The 24,430-nt window shown below is 56.3% G+C and overlaps 1 protein-coding gene across 2 annotated transcripts; it reads left to right on the top strand.

Moving 5' to 3' along the window:
- Positions 1 to 18,411: 18,411 nt before the first annotated feature.
- Edn2 (endothelin 2) lies at positions 18,412 to 23,195 on the top strand. Of its 2 annotated transcripts, XM_026410414.2 has the most exons (5): positions 18,412 to 18,475; positions 18,787 to 18,943; positions 20,480 to 20,602; positions 21,489 to 21,587; positions 23,102 to 23,195. In XM_026410414.2, exons 1-5 carry the CDS (start codon positions 18,412 to 18,414, stop codon positions 23,193 to 23,195), a joined length of 537 nt encoding a protein of 178 aa, XP_026266199.2. The 2 variants fall into 2 exon arrangements, with proteins under 2 accessions (XP_026266199.2, XP_026266200.2); XM_026410415.2 differs by lacking the exon at positions 21,489 to 21,587.
- Positions 23,196 to 24,430: the final 1,235 nt, after the last annotated feature.

Raw genomic sequence — 24,430 nt, 5'->3', positions numbered from 1 at the left:
GCTTAATGGAGGAGAATGAAAACAGCCTGAATGGTAATCACACGAAGTCAGGACTTCTCAGAATTAGACCAGGAGATGAGCAGATGTCGGGGGGGGGGGGGGACGGTGTCAGCCTCAGAGAGCCTGGATTTATGCAGGGAGTCAAAGAAATAATGACCTGGAGGAGGCCACAGGAGGCAAAGACAGCAGCCAGCATTAAAGTCGGGGAGCGTGGAAGGACAAAGAGGTACTAATAAAGCAGGTGCCTGCAAGCATGGCCTCGGGGAGTCTGAGTCTCAGTCCAGCCAGTGGGGAAGTGCAGCCCTGTTCAGCCCCAGAAGAGGAAGTAGAGCGTGCTCTGTGTTCAGCATTTTACCCACACCATTGACAGTTCTTCAAACCACCCAGGGAGTCACCATTTGCAGAGTATCCATTTGCAGAGAAGAAGTCAGCCAAAGGCACACAGCTGGTCGGTGGCAAGAAGGGGACTAGAACTCTCCTCTGGCTGGCCCCAGACTGCCCAGCTGCTACCACCCAGGGTCCAGCTGGGTCTCTTGTCCAGCAGCTGCAGGCTTGTCAACAGTACCATCTGGCAGCCACGTAGGGTTCTCATGCCTGAGGCCACAGATGTGTGAGGACTGACCAGCAGATGCCAGCGCTGGGGTCCAGGTCTTGAGAGCACGGAAAGAACACATGAATTCTTTGGAAGATCATCCGCCTACCCTACTGACTACATGTTGCTGGCCTCCAGCCCTCCCAAGTGGCTCTCCTGAGGCCACAAAACCTTTTTCCTCTGGGAGTGGAATAAGACAGGATGCACATTCCCACTTTTACAGAAAAAGGGTGGAGCCCAAGATGACCCCCTAGCCACTGGCACTCTGGGCCCAGAGTGCAACCCAGAGTCTCAGGAGTGCAGTGGTGTGGTCTGCGGCAGCCAAGGCCTCAACCAAGCTTGGCCTGAGTTCCCATCCCCAGGGTTAGCTGAATCTGCAGGACTGGCAGATCTTGCTCTGTACCCTGACTGGGCTCAGAACCTGGAGACCACGCTCTTCCCTAGAGAACCCTGGAGACAGGTCACACAGGCAGGAACGCCTCAGAAAGCCAGGCCAGCCCGAGTTAGGAGTGAGTAGAGAGACGCAGAGGAAGAAAGGGTCGCAGGGGGGAGAGGGACCTGAGTGCTTCAGCCTGCGGTCATGCTGCACGGGGTCATGCTACCAGGCTAGAGGCCTTCATGGCTATGGCTTGGTAGACCCTGAGAGGAGGGGACTTATCACCGCATCATCCTTCACATAGTAAGAAACCTGGGCTCAGAGAGGTGACCCTGTTTTCCCAAGGTCGTTGTGGTGAGCACCAAGATCATCACAGTTGGGAAATAATTAGCTTCCCCTAGAGGAAAGAGCCTGGGCTTCTTTGCTACCGAGTGGCCCTGGAACCTGGGTTGGTGCTGGGAGGGCCCAGCACCCTAGTACCCAATCTAATCCTGGCCTCATCCATTTTAGGAAGACCCAGCTGTCATTTGCCTTCTTTTCAAATGAGAAAACTGATATCTAGAGCCAGAAGAGCTTGGCCCAAGGCCAGGGCTAGGGTTCCTAAATCCCTGCAGAGCCACCTGTATCACGCGGCCACCCACCTCTGCCACAGGCCTGAGCTGCTGCCCATCTCCACTGCCCAGCTCTGCCTTTTTAGGAAAGGAAAAGAGCAGCCCTGGTGGCGGGCAGGCAGGCGGGCAGGCAGGCATGCTAATCCACCAGCTCCTGGAGCTCTGGTTACCCGTGGTTTGAGGCCCAGGCAGCCCCAGCTGGGAGTGCCAGCGCAGCCAATGGGTGCCGCCGCGGAGCCACCCAGCCACAGCCATACAAGGTCTTGCTGCAGCCCAGGCCTGAGCCGGCATAGGGCAGCCTCAGTGCTGGCACCCGCCCCACCCCTGAGCCTGCCAGCCCAGCACGTCCTCGGACTCTGCCTAATCCAGCCTGGGAGCAGATAGGGCTGTGGTACACGTGCACCAGGCCCAGGGCTCCCTAAGGTCAGAGAGGTGGCACCCCAGGTAGAGGCCCAACCAGCCATGGGGGTCCAGGCTGGGGTCAGAGTGATGGAACCCAGGCCTGGTCCAGGCTGTGCATCTTTTGACAAGACTGTTCTGTTCCCATCATCCCTTTGGCCTGACTGGCCACATGTCCTGCCCCCTCTACCTTTAGGAAGGCCTCAACAAAGTTAGTATGTGACTCCTAGACTTTCTGGGGTCTTCCCAGTGTCCAAACCCAGCCCATTTGATTCACCCTGGGTCTAAAACTGCATGCACCTCTCAGAATTAGAGGTGTCCACTTGCACGTGCATGTTGTGAAAGTGTGCATGTCCCCTTGTGGGCCTGTGTATGCCCACGATCACTGCTGTGGGTCTGGGAAGTAGAAGCAGGTGTGTTGTCAGCCGCTCCTTGGCAAAGCCCACCCCATCTGTCAGTTCATAATGCCTCTAACTTAATGCGACGAGACCTCTGGGAAGTTTGAAATATAGCCCCACTGACAAGCAGGGAAACCAAGTCATGGAAGGGTTCTTTACTCAAGGTCAGGGTGCCAGGAGTCAGCCCCAGAGGCTGTACTCTGGGCCCCTGCAACAGCCTGATTTCCTCTTCTGTGAGTTTCAGATCCTGGGGAGAAAGGGGTCTGGTAGCATTTCAGGAATGAAAGACATTGTCCAAGACAAGAGGACCCTTTGCTCTTGAGTGGGGTGGGTCTTTCCCAGATGTGTGATGCACCAACATTGTCCAGGTGACAGCCATGGCTGCTCATTGTGGCCCAAGTGGGCAGCCCACTGGCTGCACTGCCCTGGCCACCACTGACACCTAGGGAACCCAGGTGGGAACCCTAGTTTGGCAGGGAAACCACTGGGTTCGAGCATCCTGGTGCATCCTACGCGGGACCGGCTGAGCTTGGGGCCAACAGTGAGGAGTTCTACAGAGCCACCAACAGGTGAGGGAAACGTGCCGGCACAGGGGGTGGGGAACCTGTCTGGCATCAGGCTCTGTTTGCTCACCCAAGAAAAGATGAGATAAATATAGACACAGGATTACTCAGACACAGCCTGGGAAAACCGGCTCCCGAGCCTCACTTCAGCGCTGGCCCAGCCTCACCTTCACTGGCCTGCCCACGCTCTGCCTGCTGCCAGGCCTGCCCCGCCTCCTTTCAGGACTCCCCACCTGGAAGCCTTGGGTCAGCCCTTCCTACCTACTCTCTCTGGAGATGGGGCAACAACTGCAGCCCAGAGAGAGCAGATGCTCGCAGACTAGGAACACACAGTGCCAGGGCTGCACTGGGCCACAGGAGTTGCCTTTCCAGGCCAGGCAAGACTCCAAGTCAGACTCAGTTTCCCCACCTGTGAGGTGGGGACTGGTGCATGCAACCCCCAACTTCCTGAGGCCTACAGGTCGGATGGAGTTGGGGACCACCCAGCCAAAAGGGGTGTGGCTGGAGTCTCATTACTAGAAGATGAGGGTCAGATCAGAGTGTGTAGGGGCCCTGCCCTCGGCCTCTGGAGCCAGGCTGCAGGAACTGGACACCCACCTGTGCCACTTATTTTTAGCCAGGGGATTTTTGGAAAGTTACTCAACCTTTCTAGCCTCAGTTTCCTCATCTCTAAAATGAGACTAATCATAGCCTTTAATAATAATTATTATAATTATTACATATTATTTTATAATATGAATATTATGTGTAGTATAAGAATAATAGCAAGGATGAGTTCCTACCTGCAGGAAGCAGTTCCACCAGGGCCTGGCACAGATCAACGACTGCATTTGTGCTTGTTACTGTCAGGCCGAGGCAGGCAGGCTGTGGGCACAGGTGGCCTGGGTGGTGGTTCAGAGGCCCTCACATTTCTAGGGAACAGCCTGGTTCTGGGCTGCACGACACACGGCACCCTGCTGGTCTGTGGCCTTGGCAGGACCCTGCCTCTTCCTGGCTTTCAGAGTCAGACACACATGACTTTGAACACCAGCTCCATCACTGAGACACTGTGTGACCTTCAGCAAGTGACTGGTCCTCTCTGAATCTCCAATGGACAGAACATTTGGCACACTTTTCTCTGTCCTAGGATTGGTATGAGGGTTAAATAGGGGAATTGTGGGCAACATCCAGCCCAACTGGGCAAACAGAGTCTCCACATTTCAACTCATTCTGACCCCCTTCTCTTGATTCCTCCAGCTTTCTCCAGTGGCTGTGAGTGCAGTCTGAGAAAGGTCACACCTGGGTCCCCGATCCTCCACATACAAGGGCCTTCTAGCATAGGAAGCATGCATGCCCCAACATTGTGCATGAGCACAGACCCCTGCCTCAGGTGGATGGGACCCCTAGGGATGTGCATGTTCCCTCCTGCACAGCAGTCCCCCTGCATTGCACTCATACCTGTCCACACAGGTGTCTGCACCTGCCAGTGCACACACACATCCTCATGCACATGCACACACAGGGCACAGCCATACATGGGCACAGAGAGACAGGTGCCTGCAGGTGTGTCCCTGTGCATCCTCACCAACACGCACGGATGTCCTAGCCAGGCCCGGCCCCAGGGTGACCGTCTTCATGGCAGAAGAATGCAGACAGCTGGCAATGCTCTGCCAGCGGACGTGAGGGAGAGGCCGAGGGGAAACCGCATGGGCAGGAATCCCAGCAGGCGTGCCAGACTGAGGCGAGGCCCTCGAGTGCCAGGAATTGTGCAGGGTGGGGGGGCACGTGCAGATGCTTGCTTGCTCCAATCTCTCCATCACCCCTGTCACCTCAGAACCTCTGGGTCTTGAAGGTCAAAAGGGCTCCACACAAGGCTGACTGAAGGTTCTACCTGTCCCACCACCGTGCCATGTGGCAGGGCCCTGTCTTTCTTTGGGCTGCAGTGGTGGGTCTAAGCTTGGACCACATGGTCTTCCTCACTGGGGAACCAGGAGAATCTATGAGCACCGAGATCTGCAGGAGGATTGTCGTGACTGATGCAATGCTACAGGTCAAGGGAGATGATGACCATGTGGAGGTCACTGTAACTCTCTGGGTGCAGACTAGGAGCAGGGGTTAATTTGCAAACTCCCTGAACATTCAAAAGGGAGGCTGCTCCTCACTTATGGATGCAGAGTGCAAATCTGAGGTGCAAAGAAGCAAAGCCCAGAGCTGGTTGATTCCGGGGCCTACCATCAAACCACTGTGCTGTGCGGGCGGCTCTGCCTCCACGCACCCTTCACTCTCTGATAGAGAGACCTACAAGTGATCTAAGTATGGCCAGCAGAAAGACAGGTACTGCCCAAATGCCAGGACCTTGGCTCCAAGCAGAGAGGGGCCTCCCTGGCCCCTGCAGCAATATCCTTCCCCACCTGTGCCACCTGTGGAGAAGACCACCATACAGGACAGGGCCAGACTGAGAGCCATCCAGGTCTTTGGACTTTTCTGCCAGTGCCCATCGCTGGAAGTGAGCTGAGACTGGGTGGGGCCATGTCAGGGTACCCAGAAAGGATGGGCAGTAGGTGGAAACAAGGCCACTGTAAGGTGAACTCCAGGGTAAGGAGAGGTCACCCCCATCTCCTTCATATAAAACAAGAGAAACAAAAGCCAAAGGGTTCCAGAAAACAAAGAGCCAGGGGTGGGACTGGCCAGGTCTCCAGTGAAGGGTCCTCAATTGCAGAATCCCAAAGGCCAGGACTAACAAAGGTGGTCTCCTGAAAAAAAGACCTCCATGCTCCAGCCCTGTGTGCTAGGTGGGACTATGGGGACTATGACACAGAAGGGAGAAGGAACAGAAGGGGAAGGGATAGGGTACTTCCTGCAGCTCAGCTGGCCACCCAGCCTGCCCCATGTAGTTCCTACTCAGACTTGGTCATGTCTGACCACAGAGGAAACTAAAAAGGATTCCCACTTGAAGATGGTGCAGTCAAGGAAGGACCTGAGGAGCAAGGGACATGCCAACGCACACAGAGTTGGAGGGAACAGCCCACAGCAGAGCCTTGGGACTTCTCACTCCTTTTGCCGGAGCCGACCACCTCAGCAGCACCGCAGCAGTGTGGGAAGTAGGACACTTCAGCCATGTGGAGGGGCCACACCCATCAGGAGGAAGGGGCCTGGTCAAACTGCCCTGGGGTCCTGACTGCTAGGCCAATACCAGTGTGGCTGGGCGGATGGCTTCCCCTGTCTGAATCTCCAATTCCACCAGCAGCAATGCCTGCTACTCAAGGTTGTTCTGGTCATTAGGTGGCATTGCCTTTAGAAGGATGAGACACAGCCTGGCACATCAAGGACCTTCAATGTGACCATCTGTAGTTTGCAAAGACTTCTCAAGGCCCATACACTCCTTTGCAAAGTATTATGTCTCCAGGCTTGAGGCCTCCTTACCCAGGACAGGACTCTGGGGAGGAGAGACTGTCAGTATCCTCCCATTTGCAAGCTGAACAGGCCCAGTCCCAGAGAAGGGGAGTGTCCAGGGACAAACACACAGCAAGCTGGAAGTAGGGCTTGGAGGAGGACTCACCTCTCTTCCTTCTCCCACACCCACCTTGATGTGAACCAGGGAATGGCCCCCAAATAGCCTCCCTAGGGCAGCTTCCAAACTTGCTGTGGCTATTAAAGGTCTCAGTGCCTCCTACTGGCCCTTCCAGGGCAGGTACCTTTCTCCCCCTCGGGCAATCCCGCACCCCACCGTGGTTTCCCTGTGGTCCTCACGGATGCTGGGCTACCAGGACCATTTAGAGCCAGCCCTGCTACGACTTGGATGCAAGTGGAGCGTCCCCGCCCGCAGCCGCGGTGGGCTGGGCCACCGGGCCCTGGGGGGTGGAGGAGAGGTGGGGGGCGTGTGGTGTCCCTGAGAGCCAGCTGTGGCCCTGCACTGCAGCGGGGTGCACGTGGCCGCGTTGCTGCCGCGAGGTGATGTCAGGCCCCGCCGCGCCCGGGCTCTGGCACGTTCGTTCGCGGAGCGAGGAACAAAGCGTCCTCCGCATTCCTGCGCGCTGACTCACTGCCGTCACGTAGCGCGCCGCCACCGCCGCGCAGCTTTGCCCAAAATTGGTCGCGAGGCGAGGGCGGGTCCGCCACCCGCTGGGTGCTCGCCTCGCCGCCTTGCGATTGGCCCCTGGCCCCAGGTCTCCCAAAACGATGTGAAAACGAGAGAGAATGGGCCGCGTCAGGTACGGTTGGAGGGACGTGGTTTGAGGTTTCTCGCCTAATCCTTCCTATGAGGAAGGTACTGTCCCCATTACCCTTTTACAAATGGGGAAACTGAAGCACAGGGAGGTTATAGATGGGGAAGCCGAGGCAGGGGAGATGACAGAGAGAGATGCCGGCACTGCTTTGCTCTAGGTGATCAGGGAATCGCAGAGCTAGGACTTGAACCCAGCTCGTAAGATTTCAGAACCTGCACGTATCCCCTAAAGTGCACCGCGTGTGGCCACGCCATGCGTGCCCTCCAAGCTCCCTGCCCCACGGGGGTTGAGATCAGGTCGGTGGGATGCGCCTATTGTTCCTCACTTCGCATGGCTAAGCCTCCTTCCCTCACCCAGAAAGTGGGTCTTGGCAGAAGGGGGCCCCCCAGAGGTTTCTGGGGGAAATTACAAGTGAGGATCCAAGTATTACTGTCTAATGGAAAGAAGAGGAAAAGGGGGTTTGGTTCAATACACCTTGGTGGTGTGCTGCCCCACTCCCCCACCCCCACCCCCCATGGTCACACAGAGCAACAGCAAAGTACAGAGAGGAGCTGAGTTAAGCTGAGCATCTTCTTCCAGGCAGAGCTTTCCTGGAATGCACCTCAGTGCCGATCGGGACATTGAGGTACCTTAGCCCCATGGGATCTACACTTTGTCAGATCTGAAAACTGAGTGGGGGGGGGGGAGCTCTATCCTGGATTCCTCTTCTGGCCCAGCCTCTGTCTCCATTGGAGGCTGGTTTCGGAGAACATGGATCTCTTTGGAGTTGGAGGCTGTTGGGGCCAGAGACCCTCTAGCCCTAAGCTTGCAAGGATGAGGTGTTCTCAGGTGCCAAGATAGACTGGGCAGCTCTTCCCCTGGCTGGGGCTCTTCTGAGAGTCCAGGCAAGGATCTGAAGGAGGTCCCCACACTTCCCTTCCAGGACTGGACCCCAGGCCGCGCCCTGCCCCAGCCTTCCCTTTTCCTTCTGTCTCACTTTGATCTCTTGGATTGGTGTTCAAGACCCTTGTGTCCTGGCCTCCAGCCTCCTCTCTGATCACCGAGTGCCTTCAGCCATCTATTCCTCGGCTTCTTCCGCCTCAGTCAAATGACTCTCCTGCCAGGAACCCACCCCGCCCCCCAGCCTCCTGGCTGAGGCCTTGCTCATTCCTCTGGGGGCCTGTACTCCTTATCTGTCCTTCCCTTTTGAGCCAGGCACAGAACACACACTGGTCCTTAGTCTCAGCACTTTCATTCCCAGACTTTCCACACTGCCAGCTCCCTGCCCTAGACAAGTACTGATGCCTCTGGGGTCCCTTTCCCCAAATCCCAGCCAAGCCAGAAACCCCCCAAAACTATCCCTCAACTCCCCCCCAAACATCTGACACAGAGTGAGCTCAGCGTGCTTGCTGCATGGTACCAGGAACATGGTCTTAGGGCGTGAGACCCCTCTCTTCTATTTCTGGCTGTGTAACCTTGAGCAGCTGATGCAGCCTCTCTGAACCTCACTCCCAGGCCCCACCCAGTCCACTTTTCCAGGTTTGTTTTGGAGAATCAAATGAAGGAAAGCAGGGAGAGTACCTGGCACGTGGGCACAGCTCCCTACAGGGCTGTCATTACCACCAGGTCCTTATTACAGACCTCCCTTATGCCTGAGGCCTGGGTTCCAAGGCTGGGCGGCAGGCAGCAGGCAGGTGATGAACTCAGAAGCAGCCGCAGCCCCTGGTTGACTCAGGCTGAGGAGGTCCCAGGAAAAGTGGTTGCTTTATGTTCAGCCTGAAGCAGTCAGGCTCTGCCTTCCCCTCCCCACCTCCACATTCATCCAAGTTCAAGGCCACCTCCCCTTAGCTGGGGGAGCTGTTCATCTGGCTGCTGTGTGACCTTGACAACACTCACCCTCTCTGAACCCACCCTGGAGAGTGCTGTAATGGGGCAGGCTGTGACCTCACAAGGACCCCAAGCTCATCTTCCAGGCACACATGATGGGAGCTCTCCCATGGCATCTAGGTTCCACAGAGTGGGTCTCCCTCTCTCTTTCCAGTACCTGGCCTTCGGTATGGTGGGAACTCTCAGGAACCTTGCACACCATCCTCCGCCTCCTTCTGAGAGCTTGGGGTTATTATTTTTGATACATTGAGAAACTGAGCCCAGAGATCAAAGGTCTATTTCCCAACACCACACAGTAAGGGCCACAGTCACCTGCTCTCTAAGGGGCTCCTGGCTGGTGGTGGCTACCCCCTCATTTCTCCCCAGCTCCAGCTGGTGCCAGGAGATAGCCAGGAATCATCAACTTACAAGATATTTGCACGAATCTGTAGGACAGAGAGAGTCAAAGCTCAGAGAGCTGGAAGTGTTTGTCCCAAGTCACACATCACAGGGGTAGAGAGCAAGATTCTGTCCCCTATTTTTCTGACCTGCTCCTGTCCCAGCTGCTCCCCATTTGGGCAGGGTTTGGGGGTTCCAGCAATTCAAGGTCTCAGGGAACCCAAAGGGAGGCCTTTTGGTCTCACAGACACCCCCTGGCTGTGGGCGGCCAAAGAGGGGATGTGCTTGTCCTGCCAGGTTGGGCCCACCAGGCCCGCCTGGGCCCGGCGGCTCCCTGCCAGACCCATTGTGAGGTCATCCGGCCATCCCAGCTCCCTGTCTGATCTCGCTGCCATGACTCAGCCCTGCCTTACCCAAACCTCCCCCTCCTAGAGGACCCCAACAATGGCTGGCCTGGCCTGGGCTGCCCCTGCTACCCGCCCGTACAGGGCCTCCCTCCCTGAGTCACTGCTCAACTCACCACCCAGCACAGTGCGTCAACAGCCTCCTCCTCTCCCCCAAGCTCCCAGAGTTCCCAGTGCTCAAGGACCAGGGACCAGGCTGAGGGATAGGTGGGGGAGACTTCTGCTGCCCCCAGACTTGGGCCCTGGGTTGACCCCCTGGACCTACTTTTGGGGACTCTCTGACCCCAAATAGGAAAATCCAAACTGGACTTGAGAATTCAGGCCTAAAACTCCAACTGACCTGGGTTCAGATCCCTTGCTAGATGGATGACTTAGACAAGACACCAGATTCCTGATGAAGAATAAGAGCAAGGAAATGAACTGCATCCCACGTGGATTCCACGTGGGATCATGTATGCTGGGATGGTGGCTAAGGATGCAAGCCATGACGCAGCCATGACGCAGGCAGACCTAGATTCAAGGAACAAGCCACTTCACCCCTCTAAGCCTTCTCTTCTATGATGTGGGAATAACAAGGACTCTGCTATGGTGATTAAATGTGATGATACATGTGAAAGGTTCTGTGTAGCGTCTGACACATGGAAAGTGCTCAGTGAATAGCAGTTACGATTGATCCTATATGTACCAGGCACCTGGTGGGTCCGCATTGCTTTCAATGAATGATGGAGAGATGGAGAACATCTTCCCTGATGCTCGGGAGGCAGCTCCCCAAGCTGAGGGTCCCAGTGGACCTGGACAGGGTCGGTTAATGAAGAGTGGGTGGACTTCACTGACTTCCCTATTTCCAATTCAATTCATATTTATTGGGCATGTGATTTGAAAAAGGGCAGAAGGATTGGATTAGCTCCAACCCTCGAATCAGAGAGGCCTGAGTTTAAGCTCCAACCATTCAAAAAGACTAGCTCCCCAACCTTAGAGTCTGGAGATGGGTGCATGGGTGTACCTCAGAGGGTTACCGCTGTACGGATTAAGTGGGAGCTTGGTGACTGTGCTCTGTCGTCAGGCGTAATCAGTAACAACGTTGGCATCCACTTCTTTCTCATTTAATCCTCCCTCATCCCTGCTGCTGCAACTATACACACTTAATAGGGGAAGAAATCAGGACCCTGAGAAAGAGGAAAGAGCACATGGGATGAGAGGGTCTGGGATCAAAGCCTAACTCAGTCTGACACCAGAATTAGAGCCCTCAGTCACCAGCCTGCCCTCAAGGACAGGCAAGATGAGGCTGGATAAGAGTCGACTCTTCGTAAGCCCTGTGTGGGTGTCAGGGAGGCTTGGCACGCCTGGCCTGGATGGAGTTTGGAATGCTTCCTGGGGGAGGTAGCATCTGCAATGGGCCTTGAAGGATGAGCAGAAGAGATCAAGTAAGAAAGGAGAAAGGATGGGCGGCCCCAGAGTGCATGGAGAGGTGGGAGCGGGCAGGGCTGCTGTGTGCCAGGGACTGCCCTAAAGCCTTGGGCACCTAGATCAGCCCTGAGGGAATGAGGCAGGAAAGATAGCTCAGGGTCAGACCCTGGCAAGCCCGATGCCGGCCAGCCTGGGCATTCTGTGAATTGCCTCACCCTGATGCCAGGCTGGGCCCTGGTCACAGACTCCAAGGGAAAGCTTGGCTTTTGTAGGAAGACAGATTTGCCCAGAAGTCTCCCGAATCTCAACACATCTCTGTCCAGAGGGGCATTATATGGTGTCCTAAAGTGAACACGGGTGACTGGAGCCAGCTAGGATGGATGTTTGCCTTGGACAGTCGGGGTCATCCAGAGCAGTGGAGGGGTTACCTGTGGGGATCTGGCCCACAGCATGAAGATGACACAAGTCCACCCTGCACACACACACACACGCACACACACACACACATGCACGCCCTACTCCTTTCCAGGAGTGTGCCCTACCATGAGGCCCATATGTATCTGCAGCCCAAGCTGAGGAAGAGGGGCCAGAGGCCAGCTGGCAGAGCCTGCTTGTGCCAGATCTTATGTTGGCTCAGCCCCAAAGCCTCCCAGCAGCTGTCAGGTGGGACATTTCTTCCGAGATGCCTTTGAAAGATGTGGCCTCTGACATTGAGGAAGGTTAAACATGGTGCAGCGTTTGGTCACGTGACAGTGAGCCACAGAACCGTCCCTGCCCTTACTACCTTTGGCCTGGCCCAGTGTCGGGCACTTGTCCACAGAAGGTTGGAGGGAATCCGGTGAGGGTGGGGGGATTCAAGCCTGAGTCACAAGGCTTTGAAGCTGGCACCCGGATCTGCCAAGCCTCAGAGGTTCCAGGGGTGGGTGGCCCCTGACTCACCCCCACACCCTGAGCTGCCCCAGGCAGTGGCTTTAGCTCCTGACCGCCCTGCCTGCCAGAGCTGGGCTGTGCCCCTCCTGGGTCACTCATAGCTCAGGATTCCCAGTAGCTGGGCGGGAAGGCCAAGGCCTTCAGGCAAGGAGGTATCCCAGGCACACCTTTTCCCAGGAATGTCGGCCTGAAATCACAGTGGGAAGCCCAGCTTTGCCTGCCTGCTGGGCACCAAGTTATCCTGAAGGTACCGGCACCAGGCACTTATTTTTAGCTGACACTGAATTCTAGAATGAAGTACTGTACTTCTGCGTGGCCCAGCCTCCTGGTGGCTCACCCCTTCCCAGAGGGGAAAGGCGGCCTCCTGGTGGGGCCCTGGGTGCGCCTTGGAAAACATGGGTTCTAGGCAACAGAGTGGGTGTGGCTCTGAAAAATACCAGCTGCATGTCTTGGCTGGTGGTGGTGTTGGTGGGATGGAGGCGAAGGTTGGGGCTCCAACCCCTCCAAGCAGGAGACCAGGCCTCAGAGAGAAGAGTCCAGACACCCTGGTTTTTTAGGATCCAGGCCTAGCAGGGAGACCTCAGGCAACTATTCTTTTTCCTAGCCCTCAGTTTCCTCATCTGAGTATAGAGCCAAAGGCCCTTGCATTTGTGGGTGGCTGTCTGATCTTTTTTCTAAGAGTTATCTCAAGTCTTCCTTGTTAGAGCATTTTAAAAAAATATTTATTTTTTAGTTGTAGTTGGACACAATATCTTTATTGTATTTACTTATTTTTATGTGGTGCTGAGGATCTAACCCAGGGCCTCGCATGTGCTAGGCGAGCGCTCTATCACTGAGCCACAATCCCAGTCCTGTTAGAGCATTTTTAAAGATGAGGCCTAGACACCCAACCCCTCATTAGAAGGGGTATCTGTGCAAAGAACAGGCCTTGTCTGGTGATAGAAAGCCATCCTGTGACACTCCATTTCACCCCAGTCTTTGACACAAACTGTGGGCCCAGACTCCGCTAAGCCCTGGACTGGGAATTCCAGAGGAAGCCATGTGTCAATGAGCTCATCGTCATGCGAGGTGATGCTCTCCCTAGGAAATAACAAAACTGGCTTCAGGGAAAGTGTTACCTGCCTTTCTAGCTTTGGCCCTTCTAACCTTTCCTATCTCATTTCTACTGAAGGAGGGTGGAGGGAAAGGAGGCTGGTTGGGTGGATGTATGGGTGGAAGGATGGAGAAAAGGTTAGACAATGGGTGGATGGAGGAGGTTTGATGGAAGGAAGGATGCATGGATGGAGAGATGGATGGATGAGGGGTGGTGGGTGGATAGACAGGAGGACGATGGGCTAGATGGGGTGTAAGCCGCCAGTGTCAGCGGATGAGTATGGGGGAAAGCCTAGCCCTGCCTCTTGTTCATGGTGTGAGTGAATAAGTCCTTTTCTTTGGGGCCTCATCTGTGGTGAGAATCATGGGCTCAGCCTGCCTCCCAGGTTTGCTTTTGAGATCAAATGAAATAAGAATGGACTGGTCGGGGCTGAGGATGTGGCTCAAGCGGTAGCACGCTCGCCTGGCATGCGTGCGGCCCGGGTTCGATCCTCAGCACCACATACCAACAAAGATGTTGTGTCTGCTGATAACTAAAAAATAAATATTAAAATTCTCTCTCTCTCTCTCTCTAAAAAAAAAAAAGAAGAAGAATGGACTGGTCTTGCCAGACAGGCCTCAGCCACTGGCCTCTTGAGTTCCATGCTGCGTTTTGTGTTTGGGGACACAGGTGAGAGGCCTGCCTCTACTCCTGGGCCCCCCTCTTTGCAAGCCTGCACACAACTCTCTGCCTGGTACAAGCCAAGAGGAGCCCTTGGAGGGGAGGTACTTGACTCCCAAAGGCCAGGGAGTCAAGAAAGCACAATGGGGATACACAGAATTCAGGATGGGACCTTGCAGTTACATAGACCTGTCTTCTAATTCTGGCTTTGCCACACCCAAGCTGTCTGACATTGGGCAAGTCACTTACTCTCTCTGAGCCTCAGTTTCCTCACTTATAAAATAGGGACAAATTACAATACCTGCCCCGTGAGTGTGTTGTAACAGTTAGTGGACATAATTCATGTAAATCACTTAGTACGGGGCTTGGGATATATTAAGTACTCAATAAATACACACTGCTTGCCTTATCCCCCAAAAGGTTAAATAGGGAATCAGGCCCACAGGGCTGAGGCTGCCCTCGTGGAAACCCAGCATGGGGACATTGGTGTGGGTGGTGGTGGCCCTGCTGGTTCAGGGCCACCAATAGCACAAGGCCCAGACTACCCACCATAAGCGGGCCCTGAGACTGAGTGGCCCAAGCCCAGTGGCACAGCCCAACCTTTCCCAGCCTTGGGGACAAGTAGTGATAGGAATATTTGAAGTCCCCAAACCCTGAGCCCCCAGCCTAGGCTCGTTCCACAGCGGAACCCTCCCAGTCTCCCATAACCGTAGATCCTGACACGGGCCCCTGCTCAGCTCCTCTTTGCTCACTTGCTAAGCTGCTTGCATGATGTATACCTGCAGCAAAACACTGTGTCCCTTCTGCCAGGGTCACAAACAGAACTTTCTGAAACCTGGTAGGGCCAGGTGGCAATGGGGGTAACTGGTTTTCCAGAGTCAAGAGAGGGGAAGGCCCCAAGCTGGAAACAAGAGCCATGTAGCCATAAGCCAGGCGTCCATTTGGGGAGCTCCAAATTCATGTCACTGGCTTCAGAATGTGACAGGCAATCAGGGTTGACAGCATCTCTCACCATTGATGGGAAGGCGGGAAGGGACAGGACTGGTAAACATGGCCACATAGTGCGAGTAGCCCTGGACAAAGCCCCCTGGTCCAGGGCCTTACCTGCTGCACCCCCCACCCCTTTTTTTTAAACTGAGGTACAATATTGTTGGTACACTCCACCCTCAGTCTCTGTGTCCTCCATCCAACAAGGGTCCATGGCTGCCGGCCAGCTACTCAATGGTGCCATATGCACCCCACGCAAGGATTATAGAGGAAGATTTGGGGTACACAGGGAGACAGCCCAGGCTCATCCTAGTGCCCTGGTGGGGTTCAACTGGGGTGAGGGTGTCAGAGCCCTGGGCCCCAAAGGACCCAGGACCCCAGGCACAGCTGCATCCTGGGAGAACCTCGGGAGTATATGGAAAGAGTAGGGCCAGATTAGGATCCAGGAGAACATGCCCAGCCCCATTTCTGTCTTAAACAAGTGGTTTAAGTTATCTCCTTGGACCCAGTTATCTCATCTACAGGGAGTGAAGGCTGGAGGGGATTTCTACAGGGCAATTCCTAGTGCTGTGTCTCACCCAAAATACAGATGCCTCCGCTGTCCTCTGCTGCCAGCCTTCCTCCCACTGAGTCTCTCCCTCTCCAGTTGGGCTGGGGTGGAGTACAGGGGGAAAACACCATTTTGTGTGGGAAACAGTTCCATCTAAGTTCTGACAGGGTGACCTTTGGTGAATCCCAGCCCTCTCCGGGCAGCCTTTAGAGACCCAGGCAGACGGCAACACCAGGTTGGGTGGGGAGGGGCAACACGGTGGTGTCAGGGCAGCTGGTGGGCACCAGAGGAGGTGGGGGGGGGGTCATGCCGACAGATCAGCCCCCAAGGGCAGGAACATGCAGCCAGGCCCCTTAGAAGGACCCACGTCAAGGTCACCAGAGCACTTACTGCGCAGGGGTCAAGGTGTCATAGCCCCTGACCCGGGAGAGGCCAAGGGGATCGCCAGGGCCCAGGTGAGCGGTCCAGGGGCTGGCGTTGGCTATTTTGAACTCAGCTTAATTTTCTCTACCTGGAAACCAACTCTGGCCAGTGGGGTAGCACTGTTCCCGGAATGTCTTCCTCCCCTAAGACCTGGCCCACTCGGGTTCCCGGGCCAGGCCTCTCCATTTCACAGGAGCTCTGGGTGCCCAGCTGGAGCCCAGGACACAGAAGGAGGGAAACCGGAGCTGGGCTCAGCACGCAGCTCCCTGCGCTGACCCTAGAGGCCCCAGCAGCGGCCCCTGCCCTGTCCTCGTCCTCCTTTCTCAGGGATCCTGTCTCTGGGTCCATTTAATGCTTCTATTATGTTTCCCAGACTCGGAGCCTCTGGCTCCCTATTGTCCCCGGCAGGCGTTTTGCATTTGTGTAAAGATTAGCCACGTTCGAGCTGCACCTCTCACTCCCTACGGTCTTCCTCCTCTACTTTCTCCAATCCCAGCTGTTCCTTTCTCCCCGTGCACATTTCCTGGTTCTGCGTTCCCCCTACCTGTCTTTATCAGCCTCCCTGTTTGTTTTCCTCCCTGCCCTGACCCCCTCCTTCTCCCCGCTGACCTGCTTTGGCTGCTTTCTTCTCTTCACGGCTCAGTAGTTTGCATTCTCTCCGCCCCCTCCCCCCCACCCCTGCCCAAGTCCCTGTTCATATTCTCCCCGAGGCAAATAGAAAGGACTGGGAGCATTGCTCCCTCATTCCAGAAATATTCTCCAAAATTCTTAAGACAGGCACAGTGTGGGGGAGGGCCCGTGAGCTCCCCTGCACAGGGAGTCACTTGTGGTTTGTTTGAGAGACCAACATCAGGGTCCCAATGCCAGCTCTGCCCCTGTGCCAGCTGTGTGGCAGAGGTGGCCCTGATCCTCTGAGAGCCTCCTGGTGGACAGTCATGGAGCTGACACCGGATGACAACAGCTGCCTCCTGGGGGACAGTGAGGAGCCCAGAGTGCTCCGAGCACATAGCAAGTGCTCAAGAAATGACGCTTCTGATTCACACTGTGCCTGGCCCCAGTCTGGGGGAAGGAAGACCACGGTAGATGGCATCGGCCTCCATTGATTCTGTCCAGCTTTAATAGGGTCTCACAGCAAAACTGCCAGTTCCTGTGGTCACCTCTTTTCTCCTTCATGTGTATCTAATGCAGGGACTAAGCAAAACTACGGGATGGCCAGGGTCCCACAGTTGAAAGCCAGGCCTGTCTTCACTCACCCCGCCTCCCTCAGAGAGCACTCACAGGGCTCCGACTGTGTGCAGGGCAAGCCATGGGCCCTGCCTTCCCTGGGTTTCTGGACCTCCATGAGTGCTGGGGATACAGGCTCAAGGTCCTGCGTCAGGCAGGCTCTGGACATTCCAAAGAGTGAGAAGGGCCTTTCCCGTTTGCCTGGAGACAGGGTCCCTAAGAAGACGTGTGGGAGGTGGACTTGGAGCCAGGCCTGGGCAGGCACAGGGTGACTGCCAATTCCCTGTGCTGCTTGGTTCCTCAAGGTGCTCAGCTTGGCACCTGCACACCCCTACTCTTGTCTCCAGTGAAGGTTCTGGGCCAGCAGAGAGATGGGGAGCAGAATGCCAATCCCCAGGGAGCCCCCTCCCTGCCTTGTCTCCCCCCCACACACACTTTTCCTTTGCATAAAGTAGTCCCCGGGGTGAGCTTAGCATCCAGTCATGTCCAAGAAGGGAGAGCACTCAGCCCGCTTGTGTGTGCGCCCACAGGGACATGGTCCTGGAAAGGACCCTGGGGTCACCTTCTTTGTCTCAAGGGAGACTCCAAGGCAAACAGGTCAAGAAAGCCCCTATTTTGCAAATAAGGAAACTGAGACACTGGAGGAGTAGCCGTGGCCACAGCTGCGCAGCTGAAGAGCTTCTGCAGGAGGCACTGAGGAATTGGGGGCGTAGGGGGCAGGGACACTTCCTGGGTGAGGTGGGGATGAGGCAGCCTCCAGCTGGTCAGAGGTCAGGGGTGAGCTGTGTCCTTCACTGAGGGGCTCTGACTCGCCCAAGGCCACTTGGCCTTGACTGGGCCTTTCACATCCCACACGGGAGAAGGGCATCCTCATCCTGGTTGGCAGTGGGCAGGCGGGAAAGATGCAGTGTCTCATCTGCTCACAGAACTGCCCCCCAACTCCGAGCTCAGGGCAAGGGCTGTGGAGGCCCACCGGAGAGTGGGGGAAGGAGTGTGGGGCACTTTGAGGGTGACTTGAGGAGGTCCAGTAGGACTGAAGGGGCCCTTGGGGGCTGCAGGAGAGCCTTAGGACTCCCAGAGGTGCTACGGGAGCAGAACCTTCCACCTCCCTCCCCCCACGCCACTGAGGCTAGGGCGGGCCAGGCACCCGGGGGAGGAGGCGCGTCCCTGGCTCTCAGCCCAAGGTGAGGCGGGGCTGGACAGCAGGGGCGGGGCGCTGTGCCTGGTATTATAAGAGGCAACCAGGGCACCAAGGCAATGAGCTACCAGCTCGGCTTAGCAGCAGGACTCTGGCAACAGACGTTCCCGCTCCGGTCCAGCCCAGCCTGTGCACTGTACCGCTGCTATGGCCTCTGTGCCCACCACCTGGTGCTCCGTTGCTCTAGCCCTGCTTGTGGCCCTGCACGAAGGTGAGCCTCCCTGGCCTCGCCTGCTGCTGCAGCCCCCGGCCTGCCTGTGGCGTCTCTCCCAGAGCTGCTGTGCCCCCAGGCCAATGGGGGGCATGCAGGCGGGAGCCGTGGTGGGATGCTCTGCAGGTGCAGAGGCGCTGCAGGCATGGGGCAGCTGCTGGGGCTTCCCCGGGCTGGCCAGGAGCTCCCGAGCAGTCAGAGTGCCAACTTCCTCAATTGTGCAAGAGGAGGAGCCTGGCGGGTCCCCCTATCCCAGGCCGTGCCAGCGCCCTGACCACCTCTCCGCCTCTCTCTCCCTCCTGTGCGTTCAGGGAAGGGCCAGGCTGCTGCCACTCAGGAGCAGCCAGCGCTCTCGCCCCATGCCCAAGGCGCCCACCTGCGGTTCCGCCGCTGCTCCTGCAGCTCCTGGCTTGACAAGGAGTGCGTCTACTTCTGCCACCTGGACATCATCTGGGTGAACACTCCCGGGTGAGTATCCATGGAGATCCAGGTGGGGGCTACCAAGGGGCAGGGGGGCAGGGCAAGGATACCGGCATGCCGGGGGACATTTGACACAGTCTGGCTCTCCCCGGGGCCTCCTGATAGAGGCATTGGGCTAATGTCAGTACCGACCAGTTATTGTTTCATCTCCCATGTGGGAGTCTCCAGAGACAGGTAGAGGGCTGTCTCCAGTGAATATTCACAACAGCCTGGTAAGAAACTGTTGGCTCCATTTTCCAGATCAGAATAGTGAGAAGTTAGGTGACTTTCCCCAAGATCACACAGAAAGGAGTTGGTGATAGACCCCATCCCTACTCTGTGGATACCAGAGCATATATCTACTCAATCAAGTTGCCTCTGCAAAGAATACAATTAGTGATCCATGTTTTGATTGTGCCAGGCCCTATGCCAAGCACCGCATGTGCAGTTTCATCTCATGGATCCCCTGGCCGCCCCATGAGGCACTATTGTTGTCCCCAAATGACAGATGAGAAACCTGCCCTCTGTTCCCTGGCTGAGCCGCAGTGGGAGCCGGGTGCTGTCTGTTCTGCCTGCGCCCGCGCTGCCCCCAGGCCACTGCATACCTCAAGTTGAAGTTTCTGTGTGTGTTTGTGTGTGTGTGTGTGTGTGTGGTGTTTTTTTTTTTTTTTCTGCCCCAAATTGCATAAGGCAAGAGAGGCCCAGCACGTAAGTGTGTGTGGAGCTAATCCGCATCCAAACACTTGCTCAGGGCGGGAACCCTGCCAGGCCCTGCACGCTGGGTCCACCTGGAGTCATTACAGCTAAAATTAGCTGTCACCCAAAGGTGCTGGTCCGACCAGACTTGGGGCCCCTGCCCTGCCCCGACCACCCCAGTCAGGCTGAATCTGCAGTCAGCCCCACCTGCACACACACACACACACACACACACACACACACACACACCTTGTTATAAGTTAAAGCTCTGAAGCGTATTTGTCACTCCTCCCAGCAAGTGGTGCTGGGTGGGAGCAGCTTAGCCCGAGCCTGCAGCCTGCGTGTTTACGTCTATGAAATGGAGGCTCCTCCTTTCCTCCAGGACTAGCTGGAGCCTTTTTGCACAGGGGACCTGACTCCATTGGCTGGAGTTCCTGTCTGGGAAGGGAGAAGGGCTGGGAGGACTCCCCAGTTCCTGCCTTTAGGGGGGACCCTAGACTCCAGCCACTTCCTCTCTGTGCTGGGAGCCCTCACTGAGCCCAGCTGAGCCAGGGCCCAGATGCCCAGAGAAGGGATGGGTCTTGTCCAGGGCCACCCAGCACTTGTAGAGGAGCATGTGACTTTAGTGGTGGGCCTTCTTGAGGTCAGGGGATGGTCACTTCTCATTGCCATTCTGGTGGCAAGATTGACCGTTCCAGTGTGCAGTGTGGACAGTCGCTGCTCACCAATGGCTGTGGTTGATCTAATCCTCTCTCTCTCCCTCTCTCTCCCTCTCTCTCTCCCTCTCTCTCCCTCTCTCTCTCTCTCTCCCTGCCCCACACCATTACCTTGTTGGCTGCCCGCCCACAGACAGACAGCTCCTTACGGCCTGGGAAACCCGCCAAGGCGCCGGCGCCGCTCCCTGCCAAGGCGCTGTGAGTGCTCCAGCACCAAGGACTCTGCCTGTGCCACCTTCTGCCATCAGACACCTTGGTAGGTGGGCGCCGGGCCTGCAGAGGTAGGGATGGCTGCTGGTCTGGACCTGCCCTGGGAGCAGGATGTCCAGGAGGCCAGCAGAGGGGCTAGCAGGGGTCAAGCAAGTGGCCCTGGGTGCATGAGCAGTGCCCCTTCCTGCAGGCACCAGTCTCCTCTGAGTGCAGCTCTGGGGGCTTCTGAGAACACTCAGGTCCTCACTCCTGTCTGGGCAGAAGGAATGCTCCCCAGTGACGGCTGAGGGAGCTCCGGCCCAAAGAGAGGACAGGACTTGTGTCGGGCCTACAAGGGCTCAAGCTCCCCTGGGCCTTAGAGGCCAGCCTGAGTCCCGGGGCCTTCAGAGCTCCCTCAGAGGAAAAATAGCCTCTGGAGTTGAGAAGCCAAGACCCCATCCCAGTGTCACGGAGCTGCTGGGCTTGAAAGGGGGCTTCTCCAAGCTTCTGATTGTCCCCGGCCTCAGTTTTCTCATCTGTAAAAGGACCGGGAGATTTTGTTCCCTTACTTAGACCACGTGGGACAGCAGGAACTGGCTTTCAAAATCCCCAGCTCCGGTTCCCAGGATGGTTTACAAGAAAGTCCTCCTCTGAGGCTCCAGCTGGGGCAGAGTTTCCTCAAGCTGCCTCAGTTTCCCCTAAAGCTGCAGGTGGCCAGATTCTGGGAAGAGCAGCCTCCCAGCTACCTCTTTTTTGAGACCGAGAATCTGTTCCCGGTAGCTCGGTGTTCCTCAGTCCCCACCCTGCCTGGGAAAGGCAGGGTGCCAGGTGCACAGAGTGGAAATGGATCTGCTCCTGAGGGCGGGTGGGGCGGGGGCTGGGCTGGGCCTGCAGCCAGGTGGCTTTGGGGCCCTGGATAGCCCCTCACTGGGGCCTTATTGCTCTCTATTCAGGGCTGAAGCCGGGTCAGTCCTAAGCAGCCAGTCCCCTGCAGATGTGTTGCAGCCTAGAAAGGCGAGGGCCAAAGAAGGAGAGCTCCTCCAGAGACTAAGGTAAGCGCATCGCCCTGGTCCAACGTGCCCTGAAGGCCTTTCCCATCTCCATTCTCCACATGAGGCATGAGTGTTCATCGTCCATCCAAGAGAACAGAGACTCAGAGAGGGAAAGCCACTTGCCCAAAGTCACACAATGGCATCTGGCTGACTCCAGAGTTTGCACGCTCAACCACTGTTTTTTGTTACCCCTGGGCCTTGATGTGCCGTGTTTTAGAGGGTTTAAGGGCTCATGACTGGGAAGGATCACAATTGTTCATTCAGGCTATCTCCATCAATCATCTCCCACAACCTGAGACTTGGAGGGGCCAACTGCCCGGCCTGCTGTCTCTTCCCTGTCCAGTCTGCACCTCTTCCCCTCTGGCCTTACTGTGGCTCAGCTCCAGGCTTTGTGCAGAAGGTGCTTATGAGTATTTGCCCACCCGTCTGCCTTAAGAACAGAAACCTCACCCCTGCCCGTGCATCAGAGTGACCGGAGCCACTGCTAGAACAGGGACCCTCTGATTTGAACCCCAACCCTGCCACAAACACATTGTGACCTCAGGCTTGCCCCATCACTTCTCTGTGTTTCAGATCCTTAGTTTTGAAACTAGGGAAATGGCCATCCATTCCACAGGATTGTTGTGGGGCTGGGTGCATGAAGTTGAGCCCAGGGGAACTCTGCAGGTCTTCACCACTTCCCGTCTCTGCCACTTAGGGCTCCTGAGGGCTGAACAGTGCTGGGGTCCAGCATAGCCCCACAGGGATTCCCATCCTGTGGAGGGGAGAGGAAGAAAAATAAGAGAGAAGCCAGGATGGTGGGGTGGGCAAGAGCAGGCACTGACCCCCATGCTGTCTAAAGATGAAAAAAAAAAAAATAGAATAAGACTTTGCAAGTCCACAGCACTTCACAGTGTGCAGAGAGCTTGCTGTGCCCATGAAGCACCCATCCTCAGGGCAGTTCAGGCCTGTTTTCTATCTTATAGGCTGAGAAAGGGTCTCAGAAAGGTTGTGACCCTCACCCACATTCCCATACCTTGAGGCCAGCCTCCAACACCCAGGCTAAGACTCCCTGGGCCAAGAAGTGGATGCTTCAACATTGCCAGGGTCCTAGCCAGGGTCTCAGCCAGGTTCAAAGGGCGACTGAAGCCATATTTGTCTGGTCTGGACCATCTCAAACAGGACCCTGAAGAATGGGTAGAATCTGTGCAGTTTGGAAGAGGAAGATAGACAGTGAGCAAGGTGTGGAAGAGGGAGGGCAGATGGTGGGAAATTCTAGGGATACTCCTGGCTGGCTGGTCATTCTGACAGCACTGAGCATCAACTTTATCAAGGACCCCCATCAGCAAAGAAGCTTCTAGGCCCTGTGTGACCTGTCTTCACGTGTAGGCCTTGCTTTCAGGCTTTGGTTACCCTCTGAGCCCAAGGCAGCCATCACCCAGGATCTGGGCAAGGGCTCTCATCCTCCATTGCCCCTGCTTCCTGAGACAGTCCATGTCCCCTGAGATGCTAAGTTGATCCTTCTTGATTTCCAGGGACATCTCTGCTGCCAAGATCCGCTCTGCCAGGCGTCAGCGGGAGGCAACAAGGGAGCCCAAGCCAGCCCACTCCAGGTGGAGGAAGAGATAGCACTGCAGGCTGGGAAATGTTGAGAAGAAAGCCCATGTGGACACGGGAGGAGAGGGCAGCTCATGGAGACCCTCCACCTGTTTCCTGGGCCAGGGCCTTGGCCCGGGCCAGCTGGACCCATTGGCTGGGGCTGGCAAAGGTGCTGGCTTCCCCACATGTGTGGGAGGCTTCCTCAGGACAGCCTGGTGCCCTCATGCCCTCATGCTGCACAGCCTCGGCCCCCAGATGGCAGGGCAGTCTGCTGGCGATGGCTGCTGGCCTCTAGGCCTGTTGAAAGTGACTGAGGGGGGCCGAGTGAACCTGGAGGTCGTGTCCCGAGGAACTTCCTGTTTGCTGGGCTACAATCCAGGAGGGACCTTGCAGTGTGGCAGGCTCACACCTAAGGCAGTCATGGAGGCTGCGTGGGTCCCCCCAGGAGCTGGAATCCTGACCAGCCCCATCTGTCCTCTCTGGCTCCCCCTTCCCAGAGGCCAGGCCCCCCTCATGCCCTGGGGACACTGCTGGTGAGAGCCTGCTCTGCTTCATCCCTCTGTATATAACTTATTTACTCTAAGGACTTTGAGAATCCCAGTTATTTATTTTATTGTATTTTTTTAGATCCTCAATTATTTACCCGAGAACGTGTGTTTGTAATAAACCATGAAATGATATTCTGATATTTTGTTTTGGCTGAGCAGAGGTGGAAGGCTTCTCTTAGGAAGGGGCTACTTGGAAGTCAAGGGGACCCAGGAGCAGAGAAAGGGAGCACCAGGTCCCGGCCCTTCTCTGGCTGCTAGTCTGCCCTCTCGGATCTATCACGTACTGACACAGCCATTTGCCGCTGTGATCAGGATTCTGGGGCCTACATTCCCACCAGAACAGAAACCAATGGCCAGGACTTCCTCCAAGAGCATGTTTAGAAGATGCCAAGACTTTGAGGGGTATGGAGACCGGCTTCTGCTCCAGCTGCCCTGTCTTGCCAGGGTGACCACAAGGCCCAGAGCAAATCTGTCCTGTAAGGGATGGAGCCAGGTGGCTGTGCCCAGCCCTGGCGGTCAGTGATGGGCGCCGTGGTGGAACTGTAGCCTGGCCCTGGCTGTGCCCTTTGCCTTGGGCCTTGGCAGGGCCCTGCTGGAGTTTGATATTGTCTGACTGAAGAAGCCTCAGGCTCCAGCACTGGGCTCACCAGTCCTGCTACAGCCCAAGAAGCAGCCCACCTGGATCCCAGAGATGGCCTGCAGCCAGGGCCCTCCTGC

This window comes from Urocitellus parryii, chromosome 11 (genome assembly GCF_045843805.1).
Source record: "Urocitellus parryii isolate mUroPar1 chromosome 11, mUroPar1.hap1, whole genome shotgun sequence".
Taxonomy (NCBI): Eukaryota; Metazoa; Chordata; class Mammalia; order Rodentia; family Sciuridae; genus Urocitellus; species Urocitellus parryii.
This window is presented reverse-complemented; position numbering and strand designations above follow the sequence as displayed.